At 50.6% G+C, this 20753-nt stretch overlaps 1 protein-coding gene across 1 annotated transcript in view; it reads left to right on the top strand.

Annotated features, from left to right (window-relative positions):
• The window catches only part of EFCAB8 (EF-hand calcium binding domain 8), a 66498-nt gene that overhangs the window by 30654 nt on the left and 15091 nt on the right, over window positions 1-20753 (top strand). Inside the window, exons 11-21 of the mRNA XM_047068247.1 lie at window positions 1923-1990; window positions 2309-2460; window positions 3887-4024; window positions 4480-4593; window positions 5779-6006; window positions 6765-6835; window positions 7822-8026; window positions 8888-9100; window positions 10217-10351; window positions 19378-19599; window positions 20162-20299. Of these exons, the coding sequence (XP_046924203.1) occupies window positions 1923-1990; window positions 2309-2460; window positions 3887-4024; window positions 4480-4593; window positions 5779-6006; window positions 6765-6835; window positions 7822-8026; window positions 8888-9100; window positions 10217-10351; window positions 19378-19599; window positions 20162-20299 (1684 nt within the window). The remainder of the gene's footprint in view (window positions 1-1922; window positions 1991-2308; window positions 2461-3886; window positions 4025-4479; window positions 4594-5778; window positions 6007-6764; window positions 6836-7821; window positions 8027-8887; window positions 9101-10216; window positions 10352-19377; window positions 19600-20161; window positions 20300-20753) is intronic.

Below are 20753 nucleotides of genomic sequence, written 5' to 3'. Positions count from 1 at the left end.
GTCTCCCCTGCTTCCCCTCCTTCTTCTCTCACTTCTGCACCGCCACCTAATTGAAGCCACCTGAGCTGCTTGCCATGGCCTTCTTCCCTGCATCCCCTCTGAGCTTCCAGTCCCTTCTCTGCCCAGCAGCCATCCGCAGACTGGTCTCCTTCGGCTCACCTATCAAAGCCACCTGTTTATTTCCCTGCAGGACTTACCATGATTTGTGAATGTCCATCTCCCTGTCTCTGTTCATTTATTTGCTCCTGCTGTTTCTCTCTGGAAGGAAAGCTCCACGAAGGCAGGGGCATCACATCTATGTCCCCGGTAATCCTGGAAGGGCACAGGAGCCAGCAAATCTTTGTTGCACCAGTGAGTGAGTCAGCCTGAAATAATTTCTAGTGACCGTTCTTCCAGAAGGTTTCTCTGTGTGTATATGCACACAGGGAAATGTATCTGGTTTGACAACAAATGAAATATGTTTATTTGTTATGTTCCTCTTGAAGTTTCAATTTTTCGAGGAATGCTTCTGGCAGTAGAAAGGAGAGCAGGTTTGGAGGGGGAGCAGGACTAGAGGTCAAGAGACGCGCTGGGAGGCTGCACAGAAATGAAGGAGGCCTGAACTAAGCAAAGGCCGGGGCGATGGTGGGACGTGGGCCATGAGGGTTTAGGGCCCAGCTGGATGATGGGAATGCTGGCGAGGGAGGCTGCAGGATGACCCCCAGGCAACCGGGTTAGAGCCCTGGGGAGTGGCAAAGGAACCAGTTGAGGGGCAGGTTCAAGGAGGGCGTGCTGTGTTACGGGGCTGGTGTACCGTTTGATGGGGGCCTCTGAGTTGAGTTCATTAGAAGGGAGAGTTTGAGTAGAAGGAGCTGGCAGAGTGGGATGGATGGGTAAGAGGGAATAGCAGATGCAAAGTACTCTGGGGCCTGGTCTTCCTGAAACTCTTGCCTGCCTCACCCTGGCCCTCCTGAGCCCCATCTAGCCCTGCTGCCCTCTTCCTTTCCTGCCACACTCACCCTGGGTCTGAATACTGATGCCCCCACCTTGCCAGCCTTGTGGCCTTAGGCAAACTCCTTACTTTCTGCTTTCTGTGTCCTCATGACACGGTACAGGGCTGACAACGCTTTCTAGGATTATGTGAGGGGTGCGGGTGATACACGAAACAGGAACCAGCACAGAGCAGGTAGGGGCACAGCTCTCGGTAGCTTTCTTCCCTTCCCTCGGCCCTTGGAATATCCACCTCCTCCTCCTTCTTTTTCTTTTCTCTTTTCTTTTCTTTCTTTCTTTCTTTCTTTCTTTCTTTCTTTCTTTCTTTCTTTTTAGTGTTTATTTATTTTTGAGAGAGAGAGAGAGAGAGATTATGGGTGGGTGAGGGGCAGAGAGAGAATGAGACACAGAATCCCAAGCAGGCTCCAGGCTCCACACTGTCAGCACAGAGCCCGAGGTGGGGCTCGAACTCATGAACCGTGAGATCATGACCTGAGCCTAAATCAAGAGTCGGATGCTTAACCAACTGAGCCCTCCCCAGGTGCCCCATGGAATCCTCTTCTTTTTAAAAATTTTTATCACGGGTTGGGGGAACACCCGTCTCAGTACGGTTGGAGCAAGGATCACATTAGGTTTGCCCTTGGAACGAGGCAGATGTGTCCCAGCACTGAGTTGTTGCTCGTGCCCTGGGGTTGCTTCCCCTACAGGTGAGGGGTGGGCGCCTCCTCCACGAGACCCGCGGCAGCCGCTCTGGCTACAGTGCTCAGTCCCAACTTGGCTGCAGGGTGAGCCCTGGACAGGGTCTCTGAGGCTGCTCCTGCCCTTCATGGGAGAGGTGATGACTTCTCCCTGGCCTCCCTGTGGCCCTGCCTCCAGCTCCTCTCCACCCCAGCCTCAGAGACTCCCCAGGGCCCTGGCTCCCAGCCTGCAGCCTTCCCCCTTTGCTGTTGTAGGTTTTCAGTGCTGAACTTAAGAAAAGGGATTCTTTGCTTTGATTACTGCCCAGACAAGAACTTGGTGGGTAAGTAATCTTCAAGGCACATGAAGCTGCTGGCCTGGAGGAACTGGAGTGAGGCTGCTGGGGGCGTGGGACTATCAGAGCTGCAGAGGAACTGCAGGGCCCGGTTCCTCTCCTGCTGCTCTGGTCCCCACCTGTGGGCACCTGGGGTGGGGTGGTGACTCAGTCTCTGCTTAGCACGATAGGGCAGCAGGGGGGCAGACTGTCACGACCACCCCTTCCCCCCCCATCTGCTGCACCTGCCTGGGGTCCAAGGCATGGTCCCAGGAGAAGTTCTCAGTGTAGGACCCCAGTGGTTAACACCCATTTTTTTGACCCCAGTGACTGGCGGCTATGACCCCCTCATCCGCCTGTGGAACCCCTTCTTCTCAAAAAGGCCCATGTGGCTGATGAAGGGGCATCAGACCTCCGTGACGCACATCCTCATGAACAGCAAGAACAGCAGCATCCTCTTCAGTATCTCCAAGGACAAGGTGCTGTCCTCGTGGAGCATGGCTCTTACACCCGCTGGTGCCTGTTCCCCGGCAAGGACGCTGGCCCAGGGATGCTGATCTAGCTCGGTCAGCTGGGGCCCAGGGGAATGGTGTGACCTCCCTGCCTGTGGCTGCACACCTAGGCTAGGGCAGAGAGGGAGAGGCCCCAGGTGGAATCACCAAGAAGGGGCCATGGGTCTCGAGAGCCCCCGCCAGAGGCCTGCGCCCGCTCTGAGCGGTCCGCCAGAGCTGGGTTCCCGTGTGGCCCAGCCTGGCTTCTTACTCTGCGGTCCTGGGCCAGGCCCTTCCCTTTCCTGAGCCTCCGTCCCCTCATCCACAGGATGGGTTGTTGGGAGTTAGAGGAGAAGAGCTGGTGGTAAAGCCGCGGTGTCATGTCTGGTGCATAGTAGGTGTGCGATACGTGGGAGCCATTCCCTCGCCCTCCCTCTGCCCCCGGACCCAGACTCACACCTCAGCTCTCCTAGTGACCCCTTCTCGGCTGCCCTGGCTCTCAGGGCCTGACTGGAACTTCTCCAGTGCCTGGGGCTCCCTCGCTCAGGGCCTGTCCCTTTGCTGCCCCGCATCGATTGGTTCAGAGTACCCCCCATCTGCTGGGCTGCCGGGTGTTCTGGTCAGTGTGGGGATGAAGGCCAACGGCTCCAGGTGCCCTCCATCCGGGCACAAGTTTGTGTCTTCTGGGACTCAGGAGACTGAGAATTGGCGGGACCCTTGGGTCAGCCAGGCCACCCTCCCTAACACGGCCCACACTGGCTGTTGTCTGGCATCTTCCCGGCAGCCCCCAGAACCGGGCGTCATGGCCTATGCTGAAGGATCTGAGGCTGGAGGGGCAGGGGGCAGGGGCGGGCGGGCCCCAGTCCTCACAGTAGTGATGGGCAGAGCCAAGATATGGACTGGAGTCCGGTCGGTCCCAGTCCCTGCCCTTCCCTACTTACTGCTGGTGTCTCCAAGCAACGTGTGTCCCAGAGGGACTTCGTGGAGCCTCTCTAGGGACAGCTCCTCCACTTGCGATGAACTTGACGGGCTGCCCTGGAGACAGGTGGGCTTTTTCGGCAACTACGTTGGTAGCCACTGTGTGTCCTGCCTGGCGTTAGCCGAGGTCGGCTGGAGTGGAGCCTGTGAGGGTCTGCAGGGGCGCGTGCCGTCTCGCTTGGTCTTCATCCTCAGCCGTTGAGGGGAGGCCATGGGGGAAAGAAGCCTCGGGGCGGCGGCGGGGGGGGGGTTGCCCCAACTTTCTCATCTGAGCGTAAGAACGGCAACTCTGTTACGCGGTCGGGATCTGTGCAGCGGGCGCATACGGGAAGTGCTTACACTGCGCGCGGCTGGCCCTGCTCACATCCCAGGCCTCAGGGGCCGGCCGTGTCCCCCAGGGCCCACTCTCGGCCTCTGCCTTCTTCCCACCCCCCAGAATATCCGCGTGTGGGACATGCAAGACTACATATGCCTTCAGTCCTTTTGTGGGAAGCTCTTTGCCCTGGGCAACTGCCCCATCACCAGCGCCTACTTCCACGAGAACGAAGACAGCCTCGTCTGCACGACCTACTCAGTGAGTGCTGCGCGGGGAGGGAGGCCAGGGGCAGAGACTACGTTAATCAGACGCCACCCATCCCTCAAGGAACCTAGGCCGTAGAAGAGCAGAGAATGTCCGCAGAAAATGCTCCGCGTGGTGATGGAGATTTATGCCCGGTGCTTCTTGGAGCATAGAGAAAGGGTCCTTAGCCTAGCCTGAGGCAGGGCATAGTCAAGGAAGGCTCCCCGGAGGAGAAGACACCAGATTGACGCTTTTTGCTTCCTAGAAGTTATGAGGGACGTTGGGACTCCCACAGAGTAGAGGTGAGAGGTATCGGCAGGCATGCTGAGGAACCAGGAGGCCTTGCTGGGCTCAGGCCTACGCACAGTCAGGATGTCTTAATGTTGCAATTTATTGGAAGTGTTCCCCTGGGGCCAGTCACTGAGGGCAGAACCCAGTGCCCAGTTGCCTGCCCCTCTCCTCACCTGCAGATTGGGATCCTAAAAGGCTACTTGGAGACCAAGGGGCCTGGGAAAGCAGGGGAGAAGACCTCGACTTACAGCACACCCCTGTGCGCCATCCTCTACAGTAAGATTTTTAAGCAGGTGAGCGGTCTGGGGCCGGCCGTCTCTCGGGCTGGCAGGAGTGCTGGGTGACGCGGGGCAGGACCCAGACCTCCCGTCGTGCCCGGAGAGTGGTCAGCACAGTGGTGGGGTGGGGTGGAATTCATAGCATTGATGGTGGTGTGGGACAGCTGCTTGGGGGTGAGAAGCAACCCCGAAGAGGGGTCAGCGGCCTGAGGGGGGCAGGGGCTCTACCACTTGGTCAGTGGATCACCTCATTCCCCCCAGCCTGCGAGCCCCTGGCCACTGCCGCAGGTCAGCTCTGGACGTGCCGCCTCTGTACGCAGAGTATGAGGTGGAACACTAGGTGTGGGCCGCTCTGCGAGGTTCCCCAGGGGGGTGCTGTTCCTGGGTGTCATTATCCAAGAAAGCCCAGTCCAGGGAAGGGAAGTCCAGGGAAGTCTAGCACCCTCATCCCAAGTAGAGATCTCTGGGTGGAGCAGAACAACTGGGCATATGGTTTTTGAGGGGTGGGGACAGAAAGGGCTCCCAGGCCCTCTTCCCACTTCCACTGGGACCCTTTTTCTGGCCTGGGCTCTGAGCAGGACAGGCTGTATCTGCTGCAGAGATAGCCTTTGGCTGCACGAGGCCATCGTTCACCTCTCTGCACTTCTCTCTCAGGCTGGTTCCCGGCACCACCATCCCGCACACCTTAGGGCCCTTCGATGCCTTCAAACAGTTAAAAAAAAAATCCCCAGTTTTTCTAGATTGTTCTCAGCAAGAGGGTTGGTCTGAAACAGGCTCACCTGCTACTGTTGCATTGAAGTGGAGTGACTATCTTTTGTTCTCAGCATTTCCTTTCTTAGGGAGCAGTTAGTGTATTTCCCGTTGTTTTCTTCCCCCTCCATTAATGATGCTTCAGTAAACATCTTTTCTGACTTAGAGATTATTTTCTCTGGATAGATTCTGAGTTAAAGGGGATTTCACCAATGTGGTTCCTTCTAAAAGAGTTGTGCCAGTTTGCACTGGCCTGTGCTCCAGAGCAGAGGAAGGCCTGTTTTCAAGAGGGGCTTATCCAGCAGCAGGAACGCCTTGAATGCCTGTCTTCTCAGTGCATAGCGGGGAAGTGGGGGGGCTGGGCTGGCCCCAGCCGTGACAGGGGGAGGCCACCCTTGAGTGTGGGGACACTCTGTTCTCCAGGAGCCCCAGCCGTGTGCTCCCCCACAGGTAGTGAGCGGCTGCCTGAGCAGCTTGGTGACAGTGTGGGAGATCACGACGGGCAGGAGGATGATGGAGTTCTGTGTGACTGGGGACCAGCACGTGGAGCTGACCACCATGTGCCTGGATGAATCAGAGCGGCGCCTGCTTACGGGTTTGTGCAACGGCACCATAAAGATGTGGAACTATGCCGTTGGCGAATGCCTGCTGACCTTCCCCAACCCGGACCAGCTGGAGGTCGGTCTGGTGTGTCAGAGGTGCCCGGGGGGTGCCTTGTGAGAAGCAAAGCGTACCTCTCATGACCCTGGGGGTGCACTATCTTTTTATGCCTCTTTTTAAGGCTGTGCGTATAGATTGCCTGGCTTCTTGCCTCCCTGAGCCTTTGTGTTCTTGCCTATAAGGTGAAGGTAGGGAACAGTGCCTGTCCTTAATAAGGATTCTACGAGGGCTGGCTACCCTTGTTCTTTTAATTTGTTGGCACTCCTCGCCCCAGGTATGAGAGCTTTGGATGGCATTTCCAGCAGTGGGGCCCGGTGAGCCCCATGCTCACTCCTGTCTGGGAAATGCCGGGTCAAAGGGACGGGGTTATAAAGACAGTCTGTGGGTGTGGCATGGAGCAAAGCCAGCAGTCTCACTTTAGGACTTGAGCCCACTACTAACTCTTATGAAAGTCCTTGAACCAACTCAGAAGGAGCATTTGGCCAAGTAGCCAGGGATCTGAGTACTGGTGCAGATCCTATCAGTTATTTGACCTTCCCAGTTATCCCCCTGTTGAATGGCCATGGATCCCTACCCTGTCTACCTCCTCCGAGTCTATCAAGTGAAATCAGGTGATGTGAGAGCGCTCTGAAAAACGTATGGTGGTATCACTAGAGAACTCTTATCATCGTGGAGAGGGTTGACTTCTTGCTCGGTATGATTAAGAAGACATTTGGGGCCCAGGGCCATTTTCTCTGAGGCACCTTAGGGGCTCTGTTTTCTTTTATCGTCAACAGGTTAGTGGGATTGTCCACATGAACAAGGTGTTCTACGTGACAGGATGGAGTAAGAGAATCACTTGTTTCACGTGAGTGGCAAGGGTGTGTGTGGGGAGCTAAGGGCGGCTGACGGTTCTCTCTGCTTCGGGTGGGTTCCCCTATTCCTAGCTTCACTCGCTTTGGAAGGCAAGCAAGAAATTCATGGTGGGTAATGTCCCTTGCTTCATTTGCTCATCCATCCGTTTGTCCACCGTTCCTTGAGTATAACATGTTCTAGGCTTTGTGTTACATGCTGGGGGTGGGTATAAGCAAGAATGTGTTCCCATCTTCCTAGAGAGAGGCAGATGCTAACCAAATAACTTCATTTATAATGGTAAAGTCTGTTGAGTGCTGTGGGTGGGAAGAAGTACCGGTTTGGTTTTTTTTAATATTTATTTTTGAGAGAGAGAAAGGCAGAGTGAGTAGGGGAGGGCCAGAGAGAGGGGAACAGAGGTTCTGAAGCGGGCTCCTTGCTGACAGCACAGAGCCTGATGTGGGGCTTGAACTCACAAACCGCGAGATCGTGAGCTGAGCTGAAGTCGGACGCTTAACCAACTGAGCCACCCAGGCACCCCAAAAGTATAGGTTTCTATGGGAAGGGAAGGGAAATTGGATTTAGTCTCAGGGGCAGTCAGGAAACGCTCATCTGAAGCTGTTGTGGGTGGAGTGGGATCTTCTCAATGAAGCAGCAAGGGACTTGGGGTGGGAGGAACATTCCAGGCAGAGGGAACAGAATGTGCAAGTCCTCTTCCTCTTCAGAGGGCCTTTCCAGGGCCATGGCTTCCCTGCTTTAATCCTTACTCAGCTGTCTGAATGGGGCGAATCTGTAAGGTTAGTTGATGTCAAGCCCCTAGGACAGGGCCTTTGTAGTAGACACATGGTAGGTGCTTAGTGAATGAGGTCAGCGGGGCAGAGCTTCCACCTGAGTGTCCTCTTCTGAGTCGCCTCCCGGAATCTAAAGGCCTCGGTGATCCCCCGACCCGGTGCGGCACTAAGGCCGAGCGCTCTGCCCTCCCGCCTCTGGCCCTGTGTGTAGGCTCCACGAGACCAAGCCGATGCTTCGGTGCCACCACTGGCAGAACTTCCACAAGGAAGATGTCCTGAGCATGGCCAAGTACCAGAACCAGTTCCTCGGGACCTCCTCCTACAACGGGGACGTCCTCCTCTGGAACGCCAACCTGTTCAAGCCCATCCTCAATTTCAACGCCTCTAAGAGCCCCTTGCCTTTGCTGCCCAAGAAGGTATGGTCAACAGGGGGCACCCCCCACTCTCTCTCAGCGGTGGGCCAGAGTCAGCTGTAGGGCCCGGGGGTAGGAAGGACCCCCAGGAAGGAGAAGGGATGGGATGACTTCTTTCGGAGGAGGTTGGGAGCTGGGTAAGTGGGTGCTAGTTTCTGTAATTATCCTCATTTGACAGACAAGGAAAGTGAGGCACAGAGAGGTTAAGCATCTTGCCTGAAGTTGCTCAGTCAAGAAGGGATAGGTCTGGACCCAGGTAGTCTGACTGCAGAGCCTGTGGACTGCTGGTCCTGTTCTGTCTAGTAGATGACTCTCTTCTTGAAGGCGGCTCACATCTTACCCATCACTATTACGCGTTACCACTCTGGGCTCACCGGGCTCATGGTAGGGACTTAGGAAACCCACACCATCTCAGAATTACCCTATCTTTGCAGATCAAAGCTACAAGGGGACTTTGGGGTCACCTCATCCGATAATTTTCCAAACATGCCACGGAGAAATTCTCTGAGGCTACTGCAGTGGCTCCTAAAGCAGTTCAGCTTTTTATCTATTTTTACACTTTGGAGCTTCCCTTAAGATTAAAAAAACCCTCCAAAATGTTTGGAATCCACTGTCCATTTTACAGACGGGGAGACTGAGTCCCTCACGGGAGCAGTCTCCTGACTGTGGGTACTCAGGGCCTTCGCGGTTGGCCCAGGGACAGGGTTATAATCTCTGGTTTGATGCCCCTAAGGGTACTCGGTTTCTAGGGAGCAAGCCCTGGGTGCCTGGAGGGCCCTGCGATGTTAGCATTAGGCCCAGGAAGCCCTGCATTTCCCTCTGGGACACTGCAGCACTCCGAGGGCGGTTGTCTCCCTGGCACAGATCCAAGAAGTGAACGACTCCCCGGCAGAGGGTTTCAGGTCCAGCAGGACCTATGCGGAGCCCAAGAAGTGGGCACACAAAGCCCCCACACAGCCCCCGGACCCCAGGGCCAAGACTGCGGCCAACGCCCACCTACAGCGAAACGTGATGTCAGCTCCTCCAGTGATGAAACGCCCCAGAGACAGGGAGCCAGAGAGGCCCGTGCCCCCGCAGGTAGGAGCGGGAGCCGAACCAGGTGGCTTCGCTGTGTGTGTGTGTTTTCTTACATGGAGGCACTTTTTCCAGAGCCCCTTTAGGTCCCTCGGCTCCTTCTGAGCACTGCAGCCAGGCGGGCCACCTCCCTGGTTAGGTTCACTTCATCCATCGCCCTCTGCTGTCTCCAACCTGGGCACGGCCCCTTCCCAGAGCATGGCCAATACCGGACCCCAGCGTCTACAAGCTTGGGGGCAGGACCTGGAGGGAAGACAACCCAGGGAACCTAGAGTCACAGGCTCGATCCTGGGCTATTTTCTCGGTCCTCCAGCGTGTGTAACCTGCAGAGATGAGCCACTGGGGCCCGCCAGCCTCCCCGCCCAAGCTTCATCTCCCTGGAGACCAAGCTCCAGAGGCCTGAGGCCTCAGCAGAGGCAGACTCAGCAGAGGCAGAGGAGACTGGGCCCTCCTCTCTGCTCCAGGATTCACCCTCCCAGGCTTGACTGATGCTCTCATTTTGTGGGAGTAAGGAGATAGAGCAGGGTGGTTTGGCCTCCGACTCTCAGCGGTGGATACGGTATCTCTCGTGTGGGTCTGGGGTCAGAATACTTCAGCGATTGAAGTCCGATTCCTGTTCCTGGGAACTGAGGCTTGAGAGAGAAGCTCCACCTTCGAGACAGGCTCCACGCGATGCCTGTCCGGCGTAAGCAGTACAGACCTAGATCCCACGTGGCCCGCTCTGCTGTAAGACGCACGCACTGTGCGTTCCTACAGGGACGCTCGGACCACCTCTGGAGTGTCGGGGTTGCGCCACCGCACGCACACTTTCCAGAACCATGAGTATGCGCTCCCCAGTCCTCCCCTTTGGCCAGGGTATCTCTTCCAGGACAAGGAGAGGGTTTCCCCAAGGGCAGACTGAAGTCTCTGCCCCAACAGAGGAAGCTCCTGGTTACTCACTCCCCAGCATGGGCGTGTCTTTATTGCAGGATCCATTAGACACCTGGCTGTCCCTTTCACAGGTCGGTGTGTTTACTGACGGGGGGCTGGGGTGCTCGTTCTTTCAGCATCTGCCTCTGGTCTCCCCCCGCCACCCCTGCCGCCCCCATGATGACCTGGGAGGCCCATTTTGCTTTCCAGAAACCTCTCAGTGCTGAAAGCCCTAAGCCGTTTAGAATACCCTATGGCAGACAGTCAGTTCTCAGAGATGCTCAAAGGAGAGGAGGGGAGTTCCAGAAGAAGGTTCTGCTGCAATCCAATGCATCGGTGGAGAAGGTGGGCCACGCTCAGGCAGGGTCTGGGGTATGAGCTGGGGTTGGGGGGTGGGTGGGTCTAGGATCAATCAGGATGGGTTGGAAGGGGAGGGCCTATGAGCCTAAGGGGCCAACCTGGTTCTCCCCGGGACCTGGAGAGGCATGGTGGAGGTGAAGGTACCACTCAGGACTCTGGCTTCAGGGCCACTCTGTCTGGGGGAGGCTCCTTGAGTATATGCGTGGAGGAGGGTGCAGGGTCCCCCCCCCGCGCCCGGTTGGTGGGATGGCCTGGGATGTAGGAGAAGCAGCATTGCCAGAAGCCACTGTTAAAATGTCCTCCTGTGCTCTGGGAGGGTGTTTCGTACAATATGTGAGTGGGGCTTGGGTCATCTTTGTTCTTCTTCCTTCCTCCTGCACCTTTCCCCCTTCTGACCCTGGATGCCCCTCAGTGTGCCGTCACCACTAGATGAAGTGACCACTCAGGCCCCTTCTAGCTTTGATGTGCAAACATAAGGTAATTTGGAGGCTGTCCGGGTTTCCTAAGACCCTACCAGGGGCCCAGTGAAAACCCAAATCATAGTTGTGTTAAGGTGTGGCAGCACCGTCCCCTTCCCCAGCTCCAGGGCGCCAGGGACTTGGGAATAGGGGGGCAGTGCCGGCAGGGCTGGGTCCTGCGGTGGCGGAGTAGAGAGCTGCGAGCAGCTGGACAGTCTCTCCTCCACGTTGCAAATGTGCTTTCCCCTCTTTTAAAAAAGTGCCTTGGGGCGCCTGGGTGGCGCAGTCGGTTAAGCGTCCGACTTCAGCCAGGTCACGATCTCACGGTCCGTGAGTTCAAGCCCCGTGTCAGGCTCTGGGCTGATGGCTCGGAGCCTGGAGCCTGTTTCCGATTCTGTGTCTCCCTCTCTCTCTGCCCCTCCCCCGTTCATGCTCTGTCTCTCTCTGTCCCAAAAATAAATAAACGTTGAAAAAAAAATTAAAAAAAAAAAAAAAGTGCCTTAGGGGCGCCTGCCTGGCTTAGAGCATGCGACTCGTGATCTTGGGGTTGTGAGTTCGAGCCCCACGTTGGGTGTAGAGATTACTTTTCAAAAACCTTTTTTTAAAAAACCTTTTAAAAGTAGCGATTCTAGTTGGTTAAAAAAAAAAAAAAAAAAAAGGCAGCAGCCGCACAGTACCCAATAGTAGCAGCCCTAGTCACCGCTCGAATTGGTAGATTGGTTTAGCCTTCCTCTTTTTTTTTCCTTCTTCTTCAGTGTTAAATTTGTCTACATGCTCACATCCTTTTTATTTTTAGACCAGTGATGTAAAATTATAGCTATGTCCTGCCATTTGCTTTTTAAAAATTTAACTACATGCCATGGATATGTTTCTGTATCAGTAATTTAGATCCAGCTTATTCTTTTGTTAACTTATCTTTTTTTTTTTTTTTTTTTGTTAACAGTTGCATAGTGCCCCATAATTTGCATGTATCACAGACTCTTAAGCCAGCCTTCTCTTGATAGACATGTAGGTTGGTTCCAGTTTTTAACTTTGAGCAGCTCTGCATGGAAAATCCTTGTGCAGATGCCCCTATGCACTTGTGCGAGTGCATTGAAAGGGTGGATTCCTGGAACCAGAGTTGCTCAAAAGATCCCATCCCTTTCAGCCTCTGAGTCTGACCGAAGTAGATGACTCAAAGCCCAACCTTTGACTGTGACCTGGTCCCATCAGGGCCCAGACGGTTATTCATTGAGTGTTTTCCATGTGCCAGGCCCTGGGCAGGCAGCAGTGAATAACAACAGAAACGAAAACCTGTGCCCTCACGGAACTGACATTGTAGTGGGGTGAGACAGACGATTAACTAGCTAGTAAAATAAATGGTAAGTCACAGGGTGAGCAAGTGCAGCAGAGAACCCAGAAAGCCAAGGCGAGGGTAGGGGGTGGCATGGGAGGTAGAGAGGGCATAGCTATTTACATAGGGGGATCAGGGAAGGCTTCACAGAGGAGGGGACATTTTCACAGAGCTTGAAGCCTGCTGTCATTTGGAAGGATGGTGACCCTGGCAGAGGGAGCAGTAGGCACAAAGGCCCTCACAGAAGAGCTTATTTGGAATGTTCAAGAAAGAGCGTTTCTCTCTAATTAGGAAGTGGTACATGTCCTTCACTTAAAATGAAAAATTCAAGCCTTATAGGGGTGTCTAAAGTAAAACAATGACTTACCTTCTTCCTCCATCTCCAGGGGTAACTAGTGTTAAGGTGTGTTGTAGCCTTGTGGACATTTTTCTGTGCATACGCAAGTATATACATGTACAAATGTGTATATGTACCTCTAAATATTTTTTCACCAAATAGCATCAGATTATACATACACTACTCTGCCATTTGCTCTTTTTCACCCAACACCTCATGGCATCTCTCCCTGCCAGTGGTTGGGAGGCCACGGCCCCTCTCTTAGCAGCCGCGTGGTATTTTGGTGTAGGTGGTACCTATCCAGCCGGCCTGCTCTCGCTGGTAGAAGGTTAGATTGCTAGGTTTTGCCTTTATAGCTCACATTGCGATGGACATCTTTGTACACGAATTTGTTAGCTCTCTTGTCTATTTCCCAGGATTAGAAATGCACTCTTAGGAAGCTTTTGATACGTTGTGTTATACTCCAGCCTATTAATAATATCAGAGTAGTTAATACTTATTGAGCTCTTAGTATCTGCTAGATGTGAGCTTCAACATTTACATGAATTATTTTTCTCTCTCTCAAACAGCCCTGGTGGGTATGTACTATTATTATTTCCATTTTGTGGATAAAGAGACTGGGGCTCAATGAGGTGAAGTGACCTGCCCAAGATTCTCACTGTCAGAAAATGGCTGAGCCAAGGCCTGATTCCAGATCTATTTGTTTGCAAAGTCTGCATCCTTGACTATTTGTGCTGTTACTGTTGGCAATTCCTTGGCTTTTTGTAATCTGGCCTGGTGATCTGAGTGTAATAGGATTTGTATCATGAATCTTGACAGGATCTTTGGAGATTATATGCAAAGGACTGAATGTCTATTGGTGAAATTCCAGGTACTATGGCTGGTGTGTGTGTGGGGGGGGGGGGGGGCTGGCAGTCATGTCTAAGGCTGGCCTGCTTCTTCTTCTTTTTTTAATATAAATTATTGTAAAATTGGCTAATGTACAGAGTGTAAAGTGTGCTCTTGGTTTTTAGGGTAGATTCCCATGGTTTATCACTTACATACAACACCCAGTACTCATCCAACAAGTGCCCTTCTCCTCAATGCCCATCACCCATTTTCCCCTCTCCCCTGACCCCCTTCAACCCTCAGTTTGTTGTCTGTATTTAAGAGTCTCTTATGGTTTGCCTCCCTCCCTCTCTGTCTGTAACTATTTTTTCCCCTTCCCTTCCCCCATGGTCTTCTGTTAAGTTTCTCAAGATCCACATATGAGTGAAAACATATGATATCTGTCTTTCTCTGACTGACTTCACTTAGCATAATATCTTCCAGTTGCATCCATCTTGCTGCAAATGGCAGGATTTCATTCTTTCTCGTTGTCAACTAGTGTTCCATTGTACATATAAACCACATCTTCTTTATCCATTCGTCAGTTGATGGACATTTAGGCTCTTTCCATAATTTGGCTATGGTTGAAAGTACTGCTATAAACATTGGGGTACACGTGTCCTTGTGCATCAGCACTCCTGTATCCCTTGGGTAAATTCCTAGTAGTGCTATTCCTGGGTCGTAGGGTAGTTCTATTTTTAAGTTTTTGAGGAATCTCCACACTGTTTTCCAGAGCGGCTGCACCAGTTTGCATTCTCACCAACAGTGCAAGAGGCTTCCCATTTCTCCACATCCTCGCCAGCATCTATTGTTTCCTGATGCTGACTCTCCTTCCTGGCTTCCAAATAACTCTGTCTTCCACCCCCATTGTTTCCTAAGCAGCAAAGTCCTTTCCCTCTGGGTTACTGGGTGGTAGACCGTGGAACTTCTCAGGATGCTGTCCTGGAGAGGGTCCGGAGCTCCTAGGTCACCCTCAGTCCCAGCCTTTCCTTAGTGGATGAGAGAGAGGGTGGACTGGGGCAAGGACTCCTGGGGGAGTCTTACCTGTCAGGTCTCCTTTGCCACTGTTCCTGTCTGGCCGTGTCTGAAGACTGCGGGGTATGGCAGATAAGGGCACGTGGAAGGAGACAGGAAATAGATCCAGGCACAGCCGTGTCTCTTACCATCTGTGGATGAACCCCAGTCCTTGGCCCTTTCCTTAGTGGTAAAGGACCAGATAGGTGGGGAGTGGCAAATCCCTCTGAAAGACATGGGTAGCTTCAGCTTCTTCTGAAGGGGTCTCCGGGCAGACCTTTAGTCCCCCTGCACTTGAGAACTGTCTGAGACCACTGGGTGGAGTGAGACTGGAATGTCCAACCTCAGTCCGGAAGCTCTTTCCAAAGTGGGCAGGAGACTATCTTTGAGGCTTCAGGGGCCAGGTGCAGAGTGCAAAAGGCATAGTGTTGGTTACCTGCCTTCCGACCACATGGATCCCGCTCCATCCTGTCCAGGGTGGGGTATCCTACTGTGCCCCTCTTCCTGTGCCCACTCCTGATCACTGGCCGCACAGCCCCGACTGTGTGCTCTCGCAGGCCCACGGCCCTCTCTGAGCCTGCAAAGGTCCCTCCCCATCACGCACCTTCGGCCTGCCCATTCAAGCTGTCCCAGGGCTGGTGCAGAAAGGATTGGGAAGGAAGCTTCAGTTTTCCCCAGTTCAGAAATGGGAAGATCTTTGTGGCACATCATTTTGGTGAATCCTGTGTAGCTATGAGGAGTCACATTTTAAGAGAATACTTGATCTAGAGTATGACAAAATTTACTTTAACAGTGATAATGACAATGATAAAAAAATTAAGTGTGCATCCTTGAGATTTTTAAAAAATGTTTATTTATTTATTGTATTTATTTATTTAGAGAGAGTGTGCATAAGCAGGGAAGGGGCAGAGAGAGAGAGAGAGGGAAACACAGAATCTGAAATAGGCCCCAGGCTCTGAGCTGTCAGAAGCTGTCAGCCGAGAGCCTGACACAGAGCTCAAACAAACTGTGAGATTGTGACCTGAGCCGAAGTCGGACACTTAACTGAGCCACCCAAGCACTCCAAGATTTATTTTTATATGCCTATATCTCGATCTATTGATAGATCTATCCTGCTATAGATACACACAGACACACACACACACACACACACACACACACACACACACACACAGGTATGGTGCAAGCGGGGGATGGGCAGAGAAAGGGGGAGACATAATCCCAAGCAGACTCCACATTGTCAGCGTAGAGCCCGATCTGGGGCTCGAACACACGAACCGCGAGATCATGACCTGAGCTGAAATCAAGAGTTGAACGCTTAACCGACTGAGCCAAACAGCGCCCCTGGTTTTGTTTTTCTTAAACAAGACTGGGAGCATTTGAGACTGTAGTTCAGCTGTTGGATTTTTTTTTTTTTAATCTAACAATGTAGAGCGGACAACCTTTGCTGTCAATACATATAAATCCATCTACTTCATTCTTGTTAATGGCTTCATAGACAGGGCCAATCTATGCTTTTTTGAGCCTAAAACTTACACAATTTGGTTGGCACATTTATGGAAAATAACACAAAATTATGAATAAAAAATGAGATACAAAAGTGAAAATTTACTTAAAATGAGAAAAGAAATGACAATTTTTCTTTTTCTTTTTTTCTTTTTTTGAGAGGCCGCACTTTAAATACTTTTTATTTCCTTCTTTACCCTATGTCCTCCCTCCTCCAGTCTGGAAATACAGCAGCAGGGAGCTGTGATAAGATTTTTAAAATTTACTCTCAAGTTCATGAAACTCCGAAATATTTACATCATTTAGTCATTTATAGATTTGTGTATGTAAAGTCTTTCAGAGGAGATACTTTTTTTTTTTAATGTTTATTTATTTTTGAGACAGAGAGAGACAGAGCATGAATAGGGGAGGGGCAGAGAGAGAGGGAGACACAGAATCAGAAGCAAGCTCCAGGCTCTGAGCCATCAGCCCAGAGCCTGACACGAGGCTCGAACTCACGAACCGTGAGATTGTGACCTGAGTCGAAGTCGGACGCTCAACCGATTGAGCCACCCAGGCGCCCCAGGAGATACTTTTTAAAAAATTATTCCTAGAACTATTGTTGTTATTATTATTATTATCGTTATTATTATTATTATTATTATTATTATTTCTTGATATAGAGATCAATGTGGTTACATTTTATTTAGAAATTTTTCTTTCTTTCTTTCTTTGAATCTAAGTTAGTTAACATATATTATAATAATGATTTCAAGAATAGAATTTAGCAATTCATGGGGCACCTGGGTTGCTCAGTTGATTAAGAGTCCAACTTCGGCTCAGGTCATGATCTCACGGCTTGTGAGTTCGAGCCGCACATGGGGCTCTGTGCTGACAGCTCAGAGCCTGGAGCCTGCTTTAGATTCTGTGTCTCCCTCTGTTTCTGCCCCTCCCCCACTCGTGCTCTGTTTCTCTCTCTCTCTCTCAAAAATAAACATTAACAAAAAAACAAATACCTTAAAAAAATTTAGTGATTTGTCAACATCTGTTGTTGCCCGAGTTGTTAATGTTAGCCATTCTGACAGGTGTGAGGTGGTATCTCACTGGTTTTGATTTGTATTTCCCTGATGATGAGTGATGTGGAACATTTTTTTCATGTGTCTGTTAGCCATCTGGATGAGAAAGGACAATAAATTTTAAAACTTACAGCTGACAATTATAAGTCTCCACAAGTTGCTAATTCTTCCCAGGACCTTGGAAGGGCCTTGAACTTGACCTTGAACTTTGCCTTAAGCTTTATGAACTTCACTGGTAAATCTGCCTCTGGCTGCGGTATATTTCTTTGGATTCACTATAATTTATGTAATGAATGCCCAGTTGATTAGACATTTAAGTTGTTCCTAGTTTTTTGCTATTGTAAACAAAGGTGTGATTGAAATCCTTATAGATTTATCTGTGCAGTTATGCTAGATTTTCCATAAGTATGATTGATGGCTTACCAAGTGAGCACAGTTTACATTTCAATGGACGAAGCCATTTTGCTCTCCAAGAAGACTTCCCTCCAACAGTGTGTGAGTCTGCCTTTGTTCTTACACTAAGCCAGGAATGGATATTAGCCTTTTCTTAATTCCTGCCAGTCTGGTGGGTGGAAATTAAAAAAAAAAAAGTTCTTTTGATTATTCGTAATATTGAGCTTTCTATATGTTCGTTAGACATTTGTATTTCTTCCATGAATTAAGCATCCACTTATATCCCTTGTCTATTCTTTTTGGCATTAATTTATTAGAGCTCCTTAGATGTGCTTTGGAAAGTGAATCCTTTGCTGTTGTGTATTGCAGATATTTTCACCTCATCTGTCTTTGTGATATCACACTGAGGTTTTAGTCTTTATCTAGCCATCTTTGTTATTTTCCTTTGTGACAAGAGAGAAAGGCATTGTTTATCCCAAGATCACAGAAAAATTTGTTATATTATCTTCTAGACATTTATAATTATATATTTATTTAGTCATCTTCTTGTCCCATCTAAGTAGTTTTGTGTATGGTGTGATATATGAATCTAAAACTGTTTTTCTAAATTGATAGCCAGTTTTTCAAAGCCATTTATTGCATAGTTTATCTTTTCTCCACTGGCTTGAAATTCTATCATTCTTATATAATATTAGAGTCTTCTATAGTCTATTTCTGGGATCTCTCTTCTTCCATTGGTATTTTCGTCTATTCTTGCATGTATATTTAATGATTAAAAAATATAATGAAAGTCTTTACAGACAATGCATTAGGGGCGCCTGGGTGGCTCAGTCAGTGAAGTGTCCAACTTAGGCTCAGGTCATGATCGCACCGTCCGTGAGTTCGAGCCCCATGTCGGGCTCTGTGCTGACAGCTCAGAGGCTGGAGCCTGCTTCGGATTCTGTGTTTCCCTCTCTCTCTGCCTCTTCCCCACTCATGCTCTCTCTCTCTCTCTCTCAAAAAAAATAAAATAAAAACATTAAAAAAAGAGACATTGCATTAAAATCTTCACGGTGATTATTTCTGGATATTGGCATTTTGTGGGTGATTTAAGTTTCTTCTCATTTGTGCCATCCACGTTTTGTACTGCGTGCAAGTACACCTGCATAAAATGGGGGAAATGCTTGTCCTTTGTCTTTGGTTTAGGGACTCCTGGCATTTGGGCCAACAGGAAGTAGGTTAAGCATTTTGTTTTGGACATGTGTGACAATCAGGATATTTCAGAATTTTTGCTGTTGGTGACATGTTTTGGGGACACATAAGCCACCACACTGTAATTTCTGATATAGCAGGAATGGATATTCCTGATATAGCAGGAATTCTGATATAGCCTCCAATTTCCCCCGTCTGGTCTGATTCACTCTACCGCCTGTGCTCTCTGCCTCACGTAGGATGGGGGCCAGGAGAGCAGCTCTCTTCTCATGCCAGCCATGCATGATAGCTGTCCGCCCCCATCACCCCTGCCTGGGCCACAGAGTGACATGTAAGGTGAAAGTGAGCAGAGGGGGGAATTAACAAAAGGCATGATCACAACAAGACTTGAGCAAGAATTTGGTTAAGATGCTTTCTTGGCAGTTGGCTGGAAAATATAGCATCTTACCATAGACGTGTATGAAGGAGAACGAGTGTGTTCTTCAAATCGCTTTGAGTGGAGTTACAGGTCTTAGAAACTCTTCTTTGAGTCTTGGGGTGCCTCAGATTTGTATGTCTTTATTCAACAAATCTTCACTGATCATGTAGCATGTGTCAGACACGACTGTAGTTGCTAAAGATAAAAGAATGAACAAAAAAGACACCAATTCCTCCCCTCAAGGAGCTCATAGTGCAGCCAGTATTCATTACCAGCTACGTAGGAAGAGTGGTGGATCATCACCATCCTCACTGGGCATCTAGGAAATTGGGGGAGCAGGGGCGGGGTGACTTGCCTGAGCCCCTCAGCACCGTGTAACAGTGGCCAGGGTGAGTCCCGGCTCACAGCACTGCTGAGCTGGCCCACCTCTCTCACACAGATCATCTTCCTGCAGACCAGGCCTCGCCTGCCACACATAGCCACCCTGCTGAGCAGCTGCGTGGATGGCCACATCTATGCCTGGTCCATCCATGGAGGCGGAGGTCTGCTCGGGAAGTTCCCTGTGGACTTCGAAGACAAGGGGGATGTGGTTGTGGGCGCCATGGCCACTGATGAAAAAGACTTGATCCTCGTCACAGGGGATTGTAAAGGATACATCAAGGTGAGGAGGAACTGGCTTGAGATTGAGGGGGCGGCGTCAGCCAAGCTCCGGCCACCTCTTCGCTAAATGTGGCGCTAGCCTAGTCTCTGCTCCCTCTGGGTACTGGTTTCATTTGTAAAACAGTGGGCAGTAAAAGTCCTCTTCTGCTCTGGTGTGCCCAGGAAATGAGTGAGGACGTGGTTCCAAAAGGCCCTCCAAGAAGCCTCTCCCGGTGGGTCCCCTATTCCATCGTTCTCTTCCTACAACTCCCTCACCCCCCAGCTATGCATCTCTCTATGAACAGGGGTCTCAGCAGCCAACTTCATAACTTATGGTGAGCCATGGGGCAAGAATGTCTTGTCCTTGGGCCAGTCACACCCTCTCTGCCTGCCGGCTAATAGGTCTGGCCTACAAGTTCCCTTGGACCCCTTCTGACCCGAGTGTCTGGGTATCTCAGAGGTGTGAGTGAGAACTGCTCCACTCACACCTCAGAGTGAAGACAAGTAGTTTGGGAGGGGCCCACAGCGTGAGCTGGTGTTGGTGTCAAGGGATGCTGGGCCACTAACCCACATTTTGTGCCTAGATCTGGGACATCAAAGATTATTGCACATTCAGTGACAAGTGTCCACTTCAACCCAATGGAACAAGCAAGTTCCAGTTCTTAATTCCTGAACGGGTCCAGATCAACCTTCCACACTACATCCCCTTGAAGGAGAAGGAGGTAGGAAGACTCTGGGGGAATCTGAACCCCACTAATGATCTGGGGCCATGGCTCTCTTCCTGAGATTCTGAGTCTTTCGTGTTTCTTGTTCAATGTTGTCTGGTTGATGTGGAGACATTTTTGTTAGCCAGAAGTCACCATTAACCAGTCAAACACAAGTATACACACCTGCATACACATGCACATGTACACACACACACACACACACACACACACCGCTTCTATGGGCTTTAATCTTTGCGATGAAGGCCCTGGACTCATGAATTCGTTTTAAGATAATGAAAATGTTTATGTATTTTCTTGAGTAGGTAATATATTTACATAGTCAAAAATCACTTGATATTTCCCTAATGACTAACGAAGCTGAGAACCTTTTCCTTAGTTATCAAGAAAATGCAAATTAAAACCACAATGTGATACCACGACATACCTACCAGGATGACTAAAACTAAAA

Source organism: Lynx rufus, unplaced genomic scaffold (genome assembly GCF_022079265.1).
Source record: "Lynx rufus isolate CCGP_SWC_20201006 ecotype Redwood Valley unplaced genomic scaffold, mLynRuf1.p SCAF_8, whole genome shotgun sequence".
Classification (NCBI taxonomy): Eukaryota; Metazoa; Chordata; class Mammalia; order Carnivora; family Felidae; genus Lynx; species Lynx rufus.
Note: the sequence above shows the minus strand (reverse complement) of the source record. Positions and strands in the feature narration are given on the sequence as shown.